The following is a 14,689-nucleotide window of genomic DNA, read 5'->3' on the forward strand; positions in this document are numbered from 1 at the left end:
TCATTATGTATTCATTTTTTTTTTTTTGCATTATGGACATGGAGCAATGGATTTATTTTTTCCGGACAATGGATTGTAAATAGTTGCACTATGGATTGATTTCTCTTTTTTTTTATTATGAACATGAAAGAATGGATTTTCTTTTTTACATTTCCTCTGGATTTGCGTTGTTGGAGGGTGACTTTGGACTGCTTTTCTTTCAAATGTATATGGATTGGTTATCATTTTCATTCAATCATCTTTTTCACATGCTTTTCATTTCATGTTTCATATTTTGGTATGCTTTCATTTCATTTTTGATTTCATGTACATAATACATGTTCATTTTTTAGTTCCATGTGTGGGATTCGCTCATTGGGTTGATGCATGTGAAAATGTGGGTTTACACAAGCAATGCCAACCAGTGTATGTGTGTGATGGACATGTGTTGATGTACATAGATGACTTTTGGTTTGTGTCATGAGATCGGCATTTCACTGCTGGGGGGTGGGGGTGCAGGGGGACATGAGTGGGACATGAGTGTGGGCCTGCTGGCAGGTGCCCTGCACTGCTGGGGCTTGGGGGTGCAAGGGGACATGAGTGGGGGCCTGCTGGCAGGTGCCCTGCACTGCTGGGGGTGGGGGTGCAAGGGGACATGAGTGGGGGCCTGCTGGCAGGTGCCCTGCACTGCTGGGGGGTGGGGGTGCAAGGGGACATGAGTGGGGGCCTGCTGGCAGGTGCCCTGCACTTCTGGGGGGTGGGGGTGCAAGGGGACATGAGTGGGGGCCTGCTGGCAGGTGCCCTGCACTGCTGGGGGGTGGGAGTACAGGGGGACATGAGTGGGACATGAGTGTGGGCCTGCTGGCAGGTGCCCTGCACTGCTGGGGAGTGGGGGTGCAAGGGGACATGAGTGGGACATGAGTGTGGGCCTGCTGGCAGGTGCCCTGCACTGCTGGGGGGTGGGGGTGCAAGGGGACATGAGTTGGTGATCAGTAGTGCAAGATGACATGTGGCTTGGCTGGGGGGCATGCCCATGGTGGATGGGCTGCCTGCAGGACATGACCAAGGGTGCAGGGTAGTCCCCTGTGGTGTGGGCTGCCTGCAGAGTCCGTGGAGGGTATAGAAGGAACACCTGGGAGGACCCACACTGCCAATTCATGTGAAGGACTCCCCTGCAACCCCGAAATACACGTACCCTGCTGAAATTGCGTGTGAGACTTCCCGCAAACCCCAGTAATACACGTACTCCGCTCGCACAGGGCCTGCCTCAGGGCCCTCCGCATGGAGTTCTCCGCCCTGACCATCGTGAGCTGTGCCTCTTCTGCCCGCTGCCGCTCCGCATCTATAGCATGGCTTAACCGCTGCCACATGGAAGACACTTCCAGTCCTGGGTCCTCCTGCCCTCTGGCCGATGCCTGTCCCCATCATTGCTCCCACCTAGAGCCTGCTCCTGCTGCTGCTGTCCATGTGCTGTGTCTGATGGTGCCTGCACATCCTCCATCAGCTGGTCTCCAGTTGTGGTGTCCACCCCTGCTGGGCCGCTGACTCCCGACTGTGGCAGGGATGTGAGCTCCACCAAGCTGGCTGTGCTAGTCGGGCCAGGTCCACAGGGGGCCCTGGTGGAATCTGGGGCGGAAGACGGTGTGGAGAACGACTGGCACATAGTCTCCACAGAGGAGGAGAGGTCCGCCAGAGTGTGCGACACATGTAGGGACCCACCGACCAGGACTGAGCCCATACGTTCGTGGGACCCCTCGTCCGCAGGTAGTGGAGAGGCAGATGACATGGCACTCTCCCCTACCTGCGGACGGGCCTGGGACGGGGCCTCCCTGCTGGTGCATGGTGGTGCAGTCACAGGGTCAGGGACAGCGACATGCACAGGCCCCTCCGCGGTGACCTGTGCTGCCTCCTGACCCTGGCCCTGGACTGCACCACTTGCACCAGTGGTACTACCCCCACCAGGCCCCATGTGTGGCTCAGTATCGGGCTCCTCCTCCTCTGTGGAGACCACCAACCTGGATGTCTCCACACCATCTTCCGCCATTGGAAGCCCGTGAGGGAGCTCACCCGGCCCTTTCGCCACAGCCGTTGTGGCAGACACAGCACCAGCCCCCTCGGTCCCGGATGATGGTAAATCCTGGGACGGTGGGTGGGCCTTGCGTCGCCGCCCAGTGGAGGCATCCCCCCCGCTCCACAGCGCCGTCTCCGCCCTCTTCTTCACTTGACGCTGCATAGAGGGAGACATAGAATACAAGCATCAGGGTACAGTACAAAATACCCTAGACAGGAAGCAATAACACATGAGTGTCACTGTCAAATGTCACTTCCATCCTGTCATTCCACAACATATGGGTGAATGCACACAACACACATGCAGAAACAGTCCTGGCGCCTGCAATCAACATCAACATCCATGTAGAAGGGCCCCTGTAAACCAAGATGTTGCCTTCAAAGTCACATGCAGCCATGGCGTTTCAAAGTCACACACACACTTCTCTGGCACACACACACATGTGCACCATACATGTACATGACATCAGCACCCATTCCTCACCCCCCTTCATGTCCAGGAACAGAGACAGCCATGCTTTCATGTGTGCATTCCGCATAGAGCTCCCCATGTTGCATTAAAACACATGCACCAACCATGTGGTTCACACATAAGTGGTCTCACATGCATAACCATGATGTCCCTGCACACACACATCCATACATGGCCTATGTCACACATACAGGCAAGCATCAGACTACTAGCACACTGCAACATGCCTTGTCTCACACAGCAATGCTTGGCCACTTACCGCTCAACTCCAGACGGGTCTGCCTCCGAAGGATCTGGGCGTGGAGCGCTGGGCCTATGCATTCCAGGACCCTCATCTGGATGTTACTCATGTGTGCCCGGCCCCCCTCCGCGAGGCGCCGGGCCTTGTGGAGGGTCCTGAACCTGAAGTCCTCCCAGCGCTTCTTGATGTGCTTGATGTCGCCGGTTGCCACCCCCTCCACGTTGATGGCAATCACTACGCCGTCCCAGATCCTCTCCTGTCCTTCCTTGTTGGCGCGTGATGTTCCGAAGAGGGCATCATAATGCCCCAGGACATGCTCCACCAGGACACCAACTTCTGTGGCAGTGAAGCTGGTGGCCCTCTGCCTCTCTGGCTGGGGGTTGCCAGTGGTGCCAGATGGAGATGTGCCCGACATGGCAACCCCAGAGGCAGGAGTGGGTGGGCAACTGGGTCCTGGGGCTGGGCTGTGGAGCGATGGTATCCCAGTTGGGAGTCTTCTGTTCCAGCAGGGGTGGACACAGCAACTGGACCCCTGCAGATGGCTGATGTGCAGGCACCAAATAGCAGGGCACGTAGGCAGCAGACAGTCAGGCAGCAGCAGATGGCAGGTGGGAGCGTGCTCGGGCTCTGGGGGGCAGGAAAATGGCCTTCAGGGCAGGAGCGTGGTCTTCCGTGTGTGTATGCATGGCCAGCTTGATACGGAGTGATTTGGCACGTGAAAAATGTGCACGTCAGCGTATAATTTGAGGAAAGGCCCTTAGCGCGTAAGCGGGTCAGCACACGTACGCGATTTCATTGGACCAAAGGCCCTTAGCGTATAAGTGCGTCTGTGATGTATCACGTACGGGCGTTGCCCTTTCACGTGTAAAACTTCACGCGAACCCCCGTAATACACGTACCCTGCTGAAATCAAGTTGAAACTTCCCGCGAACCCCAGTAATACATGTATCCCGCTCGCACAGGGGCCTTTCGCGTGTGAAACTTCACGCGAACCCCAGTAATACACGTACCCCGCTCGCACAGGGCCCTTTCGCGTGTGAAACTTCCCGCGAACCCCGTAATACACGTACCCTGCTCCAATCGCATGTGAAACTTCCCACGAACCATAGTTATACACATACCCGACTCGTACAGGCCCTTTCGCTTGTGAAACTTCCCACGCACCCTCGAAATACACGTACCCGGAGCCAATTGCGTGTGAGATTTCCTGCGAACCCCCGTAATACACGTACCCTGCTGAAATCGCATGTGAAACTTCCCGCAAACCCAAGTTATACACGTACCCCACTCGCACAGGCCCTTTCGCGTGTGAAACTTCCCGCGCACCCCCGAAATACACGTACTCGGATCCAATCGCATGTGAGACTTCCTGCGAACCCCTGTAATACTCGTACCCTGCTGAAATCGCGTGTGAAACTTCCCGCGAACCCCAGTTATACACGTACCCCACTCGCACAGGCCCTTTCGCGTGTGAAACTTCCCACGAACCCCAGTTATACACGTTCCCCGCTTGGCGTTTGCTGTTTGGCAGCCCTGTAAACTGGTCTAGGGTTAGCGCAGCCCTTTGCGCTGTATTGGGGATTTTGATGGCTTTTCCTTGCGCTAGGGGCGTTCTTGGGGGTGTAACTGGTGCTGCTGCAGGGTCGCTGTGCCACTCTGCGCCACGGCTGGTTTTGGAGGCTAAAATCCATGAATACGCTGTGCGCGGAAATCGATTTTAGCGCACGCGGCTGGCGCAGACATTCGCACATGCACACTGTGCGCCAGCCGCGTGCGCCACTTTTGTGCGAAATTCTATGAATTACCCTGTCAATGGGGGTAATTACGACTTTGGAGGTAGCCATGGTGCTATTGGCACCATGGCTGTCTCCAAAGTTGTGCCTGGGTTCTCAGAATGGGGACTTACCGGGTCATTCCAACCTTGGAGGCCCCGATAATTCCACATTCTAAAAAGCATTCCCCATTCCCATTTGAGCACCCATAGGGCTCAATGGGAACGGGAAAGGAGCTAATAACGGGCCAACAAATAGCGGGCCCGTTATTAGCTCCCTGGTCCCTTAGCGGCTCTCGCTAAGGGCGGCTGGTAAAACCAGCCAGCCTTAGTGGGACCCGCTAAAGGACCTCGGAATGCAGAGCTAAGGCGTTAACGGCACCGGCATCCTTACCAGTGCCGTTAACCCCTTATCGCCGGCCTCGTAATGCGGCCCAATATATGCACATTTTGATAGGACATCAATAACAGCTAAAATAGATCAGACGCCATCATTGTCGCTCCGGAATTGGCTCCAATCCATAATATCAGCCTTCCATTGTTGAGTGATAGCAGAGACCACAGTCATTAGTCTTTAAAAAAGAATTTGGGCCAGCTTATGTAGCGCTTAGGCCTCATGATCCAAAAGTCATGCCTTGACGGTGCTCTTTATGCATTCTCACCATCGGCCCGCAGTTTATGATACAACCCTTCATCCCCTCTGTAACTACCAACACACCCTTCATCATGATTTATTTTGGACAGCTTTACGCGGGACATGTTCACCCCATACCCACTGGAAATGAAGACAAAACAAGGTTTTATGAACAACTGATTTTTATTAACCTTTACATTAGATTTGTATTCAAATTGTATTCACATTGAATAGCAGGGGTTATCAGATGATTCAAGTTCTGCTTTATGAGCAATTACTTGATACATATATTAGCATTCACTGTTAGGCAGAATCCTGTGCAGTTCCCTTGGGGAACACTGCAAAAAGATTAAGACTACAGGAGTAAGCAGTAAACCCAATTGGTAGCAGTCTGCAGCACCCAGATTTACCTGGTAGCTGTGGCTGAGCAGTCAGACTTCTCTCAAGAAGAGTAGGGCAGTATGCAGAGTATACTCAATAGGGCCAAAACACAGTAGAGCAAACAAACACTGACCAGAGCCTTGTATAAAAAGTATATAGTTATTTATTTAAAACACACTTTAGGCTATACACTAGCACTCTCAATGAAAAGTAAGTTAAAACACAGTGAGGTAAGTATACACACCTCCCTTGATAACTATCAGGCAAGTCAGGGTTAAAGCACAACTATTTGTTAAGACAGAAGTGAGTGCTTAACCTAGATGGCACGCCAATAGTTTAGGTTAAAAAGGGAGAGAAAAGGCAGAGCATAAAATAAAACAGTTCCCAACACTTTTAGGAGTTCAGAGCAAGGGGAGAAAGGCAGGTTATACTGTAGAGCCAAAATTCATAGGCTAGGCCCACTTTAAATGGAGCAAAGCAAAATGTGCCCAGGATCACACGGTTTAAAGTGCACTGAAAGTCTTTGCAGAGTGTTCAAAAGAGGTTGGGGTGATTCAAAAGATATAGTTAGAAGGCATGGAGCCAACCCAGTTTATAAGCCAAGGATTTAAGGGTCACCTTTAGCAATCTGTAGAAAGGGAGGTCAGGTGGGACACAGTACCTTAAAGAGAAAGGAAGCTCCAGCGGGGGCAGTTGTTCCTGGCAGTGGTTGAAGTTCATGGTTCCGACCAGGGGAAGAGAAGATCTCGTCGAGGAGGGGACGTGGAGTCGTTGCACTGCACAGGGATGAAACCAGCCGCGGAGTTCCTGATTAGAAGGTGCGGTCCTTTTATTCGCGGTCAAAAGTGGTGAGCTTAGCTATCCGGCCGCCGGGGTGCTTGGCACGGGTGATTCGACCAAGTAACATCTTTGGAAGCGAAAAAGGGCGAACTGGTTGGTCCTACCAGCTCAAAGGGCAAAGACTCTCCAGCAGAAGATATTCTCTTGTCGTTGGAAAAGTGGTGAGTCCGTTGCAGCAGGGCTTCACCGGTGGTGTCGTCAGTTGTAGGTGGCTAAGCTTCTTCCCTCTTCGGATTTTTAGGTCCTGTGGCGACTTCTGAAGTTCCAGTCCCAAAGGCCCTGATTTTATGCAGAAAAACCCCATTCATCTGCCTAGCTGTCAATCACACATGCTAAGTGGTGAGCCGGGCGGCTCACCACTGGGCCAATCAGAGTAGAGTTTGACTTGGGTTGCTAAGGCAATGCAGTCCAGGGTGGTAATTCCCCCCTCGACCCTTCCTGTGGAACCTAGACAGAGTGGCACCATTTGGAGGGCTTCTGTGGTGAAGCCTGCCAAAATAGTGGAACAAAGGGCTCGACCTTGGTCTGAGTTACAGAGACAGACACAAACGCCATTTTAGAATCGAGTTCTGGCAAAAAGACCCAACCAGTGATTTAATATTAAATAAATAAACCGGCAGTATCTTTAACATTGCACCAAAAAGTGGTGCGTTTCAAATCAATGGGAAAATCCCATAGAGAATATTCCGGTGGAATCTTTCACGTGGTAACCACTGCCACCAGCCAGAAACTCGACCAGGGGGGACGGGACAGTGTCCCCTCGAAAACAGGGACAATCGAATTACCCCTTAGCAGTACTTCCACAATATGATGGTTTGTACTGGTTCTGTTCACAATTTTGGACTAGTAAAGTCAATGGTGACTTTACATGCCCTGGGAGACAGTAGTCAGTCCCAGGGTATGGAGTCTATGTTTGGGGGTCATTGTGACACTCCTGTGGTACTGCACTGAGGGTGCTGTGTACCACACATACAGAAAAACAGATGATACCCTATGGAGTAAAAAGAAACCCCATAGCCCATAAGCACATAACAAGTCAAAGACATACCTCAAATCATGTCTAAGAGTGGGAGTAAAAGAGTCTTACTCTTAGCAGGAGAAAAAAACAAACCCCAAAAATCCAGCAAAGCTGCTGGGGGACTCACTAGGTTTGGGAAATTAGCCTTATAAGAGAATTCTCCCTAACATTCACCACTTCGATAAGCACACATGCACAGTGTAGAGGTGGCTGATAGAAATTCATGAAGTTCCTATCAAACAGCCAATGTAATTTAGCACATAAGAAACGCTGTTGCATGCTGTACACCTCCAGCTTCAGCTTCAATGAAGGTCCCACGGATGGCCTTAAATCGTTGAAACACCCTTTGTGGTGCTTTTTCCAGTAGTTGTCCATTAGTGGGTGGTTGCTGTTGGAAGACATCTCCGTAATACATAGAACATTGATAGATTCACATCTGTGTACCTTTGATGGTCTTTCCAGATAACACAACAACCTTGGAGATATAGTGGCTAAATCCTCTTTAAGGAAATCCAGCAATAATTGCTGTACATATCTACTGGCAGGTTTCACATTTAATTGTCGGCATTCAAACGTTCATTTTTTATTTCCTGCAAATAATTGTAAATACATGTAAATTATCTACATTCTCAATCTTCATAGTTTAGTTTACAGGGCACCATATATGTTGTTCTGTTGTTCTAGTTTAGACATACTTTACCCCCCCTTGTGAACTGTTTTTTCAATTATGTTTCTAACACACATCGGACAACCCATCTAAACCGCTTCATTTTCAAAGGGGGGTTATTTGCCAATTGTATGGCCCACAACATTTTAGACACACAATGTTTCACCCCTTTCCCACCCCTTAGCTGGGTTAGCATCTCTATTAGGGTCATCATTTTTGTGAGATATTTAGGGGTCAACATGTCACATATTTTACATAACGATTTATCTGTATTAGATATTTCCCAACAGCCATGAGTATACTGCTATGGATCGTCAATTTTATGTCCAGAGCACAATCTGTGAAAGGGTTGCTTTAAATGCATTTTCAACACTATAGCCGTGAAGCCCTGAATGGCTAGGATATCAACCCAAAAGTCACATGGCTGCATAATCTTTAATGCTATCTGTCTCCATTAGTGAAATACCTTCCTTACACATGCTATTATCGAGGTTCCCCAGGTTTTCAGGCTGTAGACAAAACAGAAATGCATTGTTTTAACTGTGGCTAGTTCTCACACTCATACAAATTACAAGCATTCTCTTTAAAAATATACCCACCTTTTTACATGCTATCCGATATCCAGGCTCCATGTCCTTCTGTTTTCTCCCTATATTCAGGGGGTCGGGGTCACTCTCTGTCACGATAACTCTATCATTCTGCATGACCATGGACTTGTATCTGTGGTCCTCAGACTCCAATTCGCCGGGAACACGACCGCACAGTCTCTTCGGCAAGAGGGTGCTCGAGAATCACGTGTCAACCCGGGTAACCATTTTCAAATTAGCATGGCTACGTGTGGCTATAGGTGTAATCTCATTAATTATTTTAATACAGTCTCCAACAGACCACACCATGATGGTGGGTCACTGCTGACAGGAAGCGTCGCCATGTTCTCACTGAGCTCCACGGTTTCACGGTCCACGATCAAATCCTGAGGATCCTCCATTACATGATGACTGGAATCAGAACTATCATTGGAATCTCCAGAGCTGCTGGGAGCTATTTTCCCCTCGTCATAGCTGTAGGTGTTCTTAATTGGAGTTTCCTGGACACCACACTGATAGCCCTGAAAAGTCCTAAAAGCGCATGTGTTTTCATGGCGTTCATCAGCTACATATACTCATCATAAAACCCACCCCTAACAGTGTCATAATTATTAAAATGTTAATTGTTCTTTTATAACACACTTAATAACCACAAGTGGTTTCTAAGTGCAGGATCAGGATTCGGACCTGTTTGGCGCCACGTTCTCTTGCTTCCAAGACAAAAGCTTTGTCCCTGAGCTATCCTTCCTCTACATAACCTTACAATTGCCCATAGACATATACCTATTTATATTCAGTCTATTAGATTTCTTACCCATTTTATATAAAATGTACATTTATATAAAAAATATTGGGGTTCTGATCAAATGTATATAAGATGTATTTAACAATTTCTGGGGATCTTATCAATTGTATATCAAATGTATATAACAAGTGTTGGGATTCAATTGAATTAATAGGCGCTCGGTGGGTGGGGAAAGGGGCGTGGTAACAGGCAGGGCCAGCTGCCACTTGTAAAGATTAATGAAAGGTATCCCACCCCACTACTGACTCTTCCTAACTTCCTGTAAGAAAGACGGTTTGGGAGCTGACATCAGAAGGCCACACCTGTGTTCCCTGTGTTCCCATAGCAAGTATTGACGCCAAATCCACTGCAACAAATTGACTACATAAGGGACATAAGGGACTGAATTGCCTCTCCCCCCCAACCCCCTCAACCTCTTTGGCCTCATCTCAATGAAATATCCCAAAGAATCCCCTATAAAGAATATTTCACTGCAACATTCTTTGGGTAGTGTCTGCATAAAGTCCCCAGCCATTATGGTGAAGATAAAGAGACACTTAAATCACAGCAAGGACCCCAGAGAACTGTTTTGATACTCTTGAGCCATAGACTCAACATTGCATAACTTATCCCCAGTTTCTTCAAGCTTTGAGCAAATTGCTGCTGCAGAACAGCATTGTGTCGTTGGACCCAGTCAAACCATCTCACCATTGAAGTTGAAACTCTGCATATCTACAATCGAACCACTGTTAAGCCTTCAAACCATCTGCACATCGCCACTTTTCCAAAGCTTCTTCAAGCTATTGGCACTTGCTGATTTGCCTGGGCTGATGTATACCGTCAAACCAGCTTGACTGGCTCGAATCTGATTGGAATCAATGGAAAGCAAACAGAAGCTTGGCCTGATGCTATTCACCTCTTAAAAGAATATTATAGGTATGGAAATGTGGTTGTGTCCCAAAGGCCTTTTTCTTTGGGCTCTAGTAACTTTTAACACTCCACTGTATGTAAAACACATATTCCTGCATTTTAACTTGCCACAAAGACTATTTGCTTGCATAACACTGTTCATCATACGAAGGGGGCCCTTTTAACCCAAAAGTCTGGGTTATCTGTATTCCCTTACAGGGGTGGGTTACCAGTGGCTATAATAGTTTTTCTGTACTTTTACTTTCCCCAAAGTGTTATTATTTTGTATTGAATCTTATTTGCAAATTTTCTTTATTGTGGTACCATGGTACTATTTGTATTTGGATGCTTCCTTGCTGGCTTACATCCTTCTTGAAGAATATAGCCTGCCCTTGCCTGATGGCATCTTGAAGAAGTGAAGGAGGTGTACCATTCATGTTATGCCTGTTTCACCTTTACGATTGAGGTCACTGCTGGTTTAGTAGCATTGTGGGGATGTGTAGAAGTTAAGAAAACCACTACTCAACCCTGTACTCCTGCAGAGTAGTAGTAATTTTATCATCCCATACGAAGCATAAGACTTCATATTCAGTAATGCAGTTTCACCCCTTTAATACGGGTAGAAATATGTATTTCTGGTAATAGACTATTTAACAACTGTCAACTGAAGTGTACCATAGCACCCACGCCGGAGAAAGGTGAGGGGTGTGATGACATAAGCATACCACCAGACCTCTTCTGGTGTGAGTACTGATAGTGAATGACTGTAAATCTCTGTTGTTCATTTATCAGTAACATATGCAAGTAGCGCAGGTCTGTCTACCATTTGCACTGACCGTCTGACCCTTCCCTGCACACATGGGCTCATTTAGTGAATAATGTGCATATGTGTTGAACTGCTAGGTTGCACAATGATATGGACACTATGTGCAGCACCCTGTGCTTCCAGCCAACTTTGTGAATCTGTGCCTTGGTCTTCTTAACAAAAGGGTGATCACATACTTATATCAGATTACAAAATAGGTATACTGTGGTTTCATTGCTATAAATCAAAAATGAAAAGTTACTTTGTGGTAGGTGTCAATGTGGGGTGTAAATAGATCTATGTAGAGGGCTAGTGGGTTTGAGGGTGTGGGATGGGATAGTGGTTGGGTAGTGGCATAAAAGTGGTGGGTTTAGGGGGCTAATCCAACTAACAGGAAAAGAAGAAAAACCCACAATCAACTCTACAAAAAAGTAACTTATCACTTTGTAACTTATGGTGATGAAACCACGCAGTTACAAATATAGTGCCTCTGTAGGATCGCTACTAAAACTCCAACCAATGATATTGATAGAACATGCCAATGCTTTAAATGTTTTGCTTTGTGTTTTTTCCCCTCAAGTAACAATCTTCCAACTCTTCTCTGTCCCTAACCCCTGCACCATGACCCTACAATTCCACTTGGTCACTGATTTGGGACACACACACACACACACACATATGCACACACACACACGCACACACACACACAAACACACACACACTAATATTAGGCCACTATCAGTTCAAAAGTTATGATGATCCTATGGGAAATATGCACTTTAAGATGTGATGATTTTAGTGAGGAATGTTATGGTCGGAGGTACTAAATTGGTAGATATTCAAAGATATTAACAAGAATCAAAAAGAACAAACAAATGAAGCAAGGTCAGAACTGAGACAAAGGGAAACCATGCTATAAAATGTAACAACAAACGTCAGGGAGATAAATGCCCAGCCTAAATCTTTAAAGAGGCAGCGAGAGACTTGGCACCCTTCATAACTAAGCTAATGAATGCTTTTTCTCTACTGTCACCATCCACAGCAATTCAAAGAAGTCCTGGGTACTCCCCCTCCTTAAAAACAGTCTTTAGATCCAACTATTCCCACTAACTACAAGCCCATCACTACATTGCCATTTCTACTTAAAATCTTAGACAGGGTAGCCTATCTCCAGATATAGGAGTATTTAGAGATTAACCAACTCCTAGGAGCACGACAATCAGGAGCCAGACCTCAACACGGTACTGAAACCGCACCAATTGATCTTAAGGTCCAAATAGACGAACTTAGAGACAAAGGACATTCAGCTTTACTACTTCTCCTAGATCTCTCGGCCGAGTTTGATTTGGTGGACCACAAGGTCCTCTGAAATCACCTATCGTCCGCAGCTCACTTCACTCAGGAAGCCATAGTCTGGATCCAATCCTTTCTGATTAAAAGGACTATGAAGGTCTTCTCGCCATCAGCAGCAGAAGACCCTATCCCGATCACATGTGGAGTGCCACAGGGTTCTTGTGCCTCACCCACAATGTACAACATATTTACTAAGCCTCTTTTCGATGATCTGGTATTACCTACACTAACTATGCCGATGATGCCCAGATTCTCATACCACTTACTGGGGATTATGACAAGGATTTGGCCTTGGTAAACAAAATCAATCTCATCATCCAGGCATCGATGGCCACTCATGGTCTATGCCTGAATGATGACAAAACTGAACTCATAATTCTGGGAACTTCTTTCAATCTCAATAAACTTGGCCACACATACACCTCTTTTAAAATCAATGGCAACACTATTAAAGTGGCTAAAGGGGTAAAAACATTAGGTTTTTACCTAGACTCCACCCTCACCTTTGCCAAACAGGTCAATTCCATGACCTCTGCCTCTGTATACACATGCAAGTTAATTAGCGCAGGTAAACCATTCATATCTAATAATAGTTGCACCATTCTGGCTAGAGCCTTCATTTTGTCGAGATTGGACTAGTGTACTTCCTTATACTTAGGTGCAAATAAGTACATTATTGACAAAATCCAAATTCTCCAGAATAATGCCCTTAGAGCGGCATTGGGCATAGCTAAAAAAAAGAGTACATCTCTGAGGTAAGAAGACAAAACAATTGGCTTTCTACAAGTGACAAAATTCTACTCAAAACACAAACTGTCTAATGGTACCTAGGTTCAAACTGACCAAAGTCGGAGGTAGCAGTTTCCCAGTCAAAGCAGCTCAGACATGGAACTCCCACCGCCATCCCTGAGGGCGGACCAAACTACCTGAACTTCAGACATAACATCATCATCTGGCTTAGAGAAAATGACCACTAACGCACACTTGTTATTGCCCTACCATCTTCACCCTTGTACCAGCCCTTATCCTGCACTTTACAGTTGCTACAAGGCCTAGTACCTGCTGAACCGTAACATTGTATATTATGTAATGCTTGACCATTCTGATTGTATGTATCTCCCAAATAGCTGACAGATGCTAACCTTTCTGCAAATACCTGCCTTGCCTTGTATGTAAATGTGTAACCTTAAGCTGAAAATATTCATGTTTCCTCTGCGCCCTGATACCCCTGGGTCTGGCGCGCACTACAAATAAATAAAAAAACAAACAAACAAACTGGACCTCTAGGTTCTTCTGTATTTTGGAGGGTACATACGCTCTCTATTTTGAATCGTATGAAGATCCAATGATTTGGCAACATTAAGTGCATGTCATTGTTTTAGTAATGAGATATGTGTTTCCCGAGATATTCCACATGCCACAAACCAACATTTAAAGTGACATGGATAGGAAAGTGCTGAATTGCTCTTGATATAAATAAGGAATGCGGCTGTCAGACTGTGCAGTGTTCCTACCTGTCTCCTTCTAGTTCACAGACCATTTCTGCAACCCGACTCCAGTCAAAAGCTCCAGATTCCTTATTAATCCACTTCTTGGCGCTTTTCACTCGACTTTCCAGGAAATCTATGATGATGAAATCTTTGAAGTATCCACACGCTGGGAAAAGCAGGGATAAGTTGTAAGCTCCTCCGTATAGAATCAAGGTGTCGCCTTTCACAGCACCTGGATGAACAGGAACATAACAGGGTACATGTTTTGATTGCTTGTTGTTCTGATTCCATAATATATTTAGCCTGACAGAGGAGAAACAGGAATAGCATTGATGGACACAAGTAATTTGCCCACTCCCCAAATTATGACCATGGTTCATAGGTAAGGGCCTTTAAAAGGTGGTTAATGGCTAATGATCTTAGAACATTCTCCTTGACATGAGAGTGGAGGCAGAGAGGAAATAATCAGGTGCTTCCAACTGCATAAGTCTGCCTAGAGTTCCTGATGTTTAACAATTTGCTATGTAATCCTTCCTTCACCTTACCCCACCGGAAGTGGCATCATCCTGATGTGTTCAAATACTACTACCAGGAATAGTCAAACAAGCCAGATATCACATTCTGATGTGTCCTTGCTCATAAGCACAGTGTCATATCGTGGATACCTTTTTTCTAAGTTTACTTGAAC

General features: G+C 46.8%; 1 protein-coding gene across 1 annotated transcript in view; it reads right to left on the bottom strand.

Moving 5' to 3' along the window:
- LOC138489603 (indolethylamine N-methyltransferase-like) overlaps positions 1-14,689 on the bottom strand; it is a 227,327-nt gene that overhangs the window by 111,924 nt on the left and 100,714 nt on the right. The window contains exon 2 of the mRNA XM_069617308.1: positions 14,026-14,233. Coding sequence (XP_069473409.1) covers positions 14,026-14,233 — 208 coding nt within the window. The remainder of the gene's footprint in view (positions 1-14,025; positions 14,234-14,689) is intronic.

The sequence above is a fragment of the Ambystoma mexicanum genome, chromosome 9 (assembly GCF_040938575.1).
Source record: "Ambystoma mexicanum isolate Mex_15411 chromosome 9, UKY_AmexF1_1, whole genome shotgun sequence".
Lineage (NCBI taxonomy): Eukaryota > Metazoa > Chordata > Amphibia > Caudata > Ambystomatidae > Ambystoma > Ambystoma mexicanum.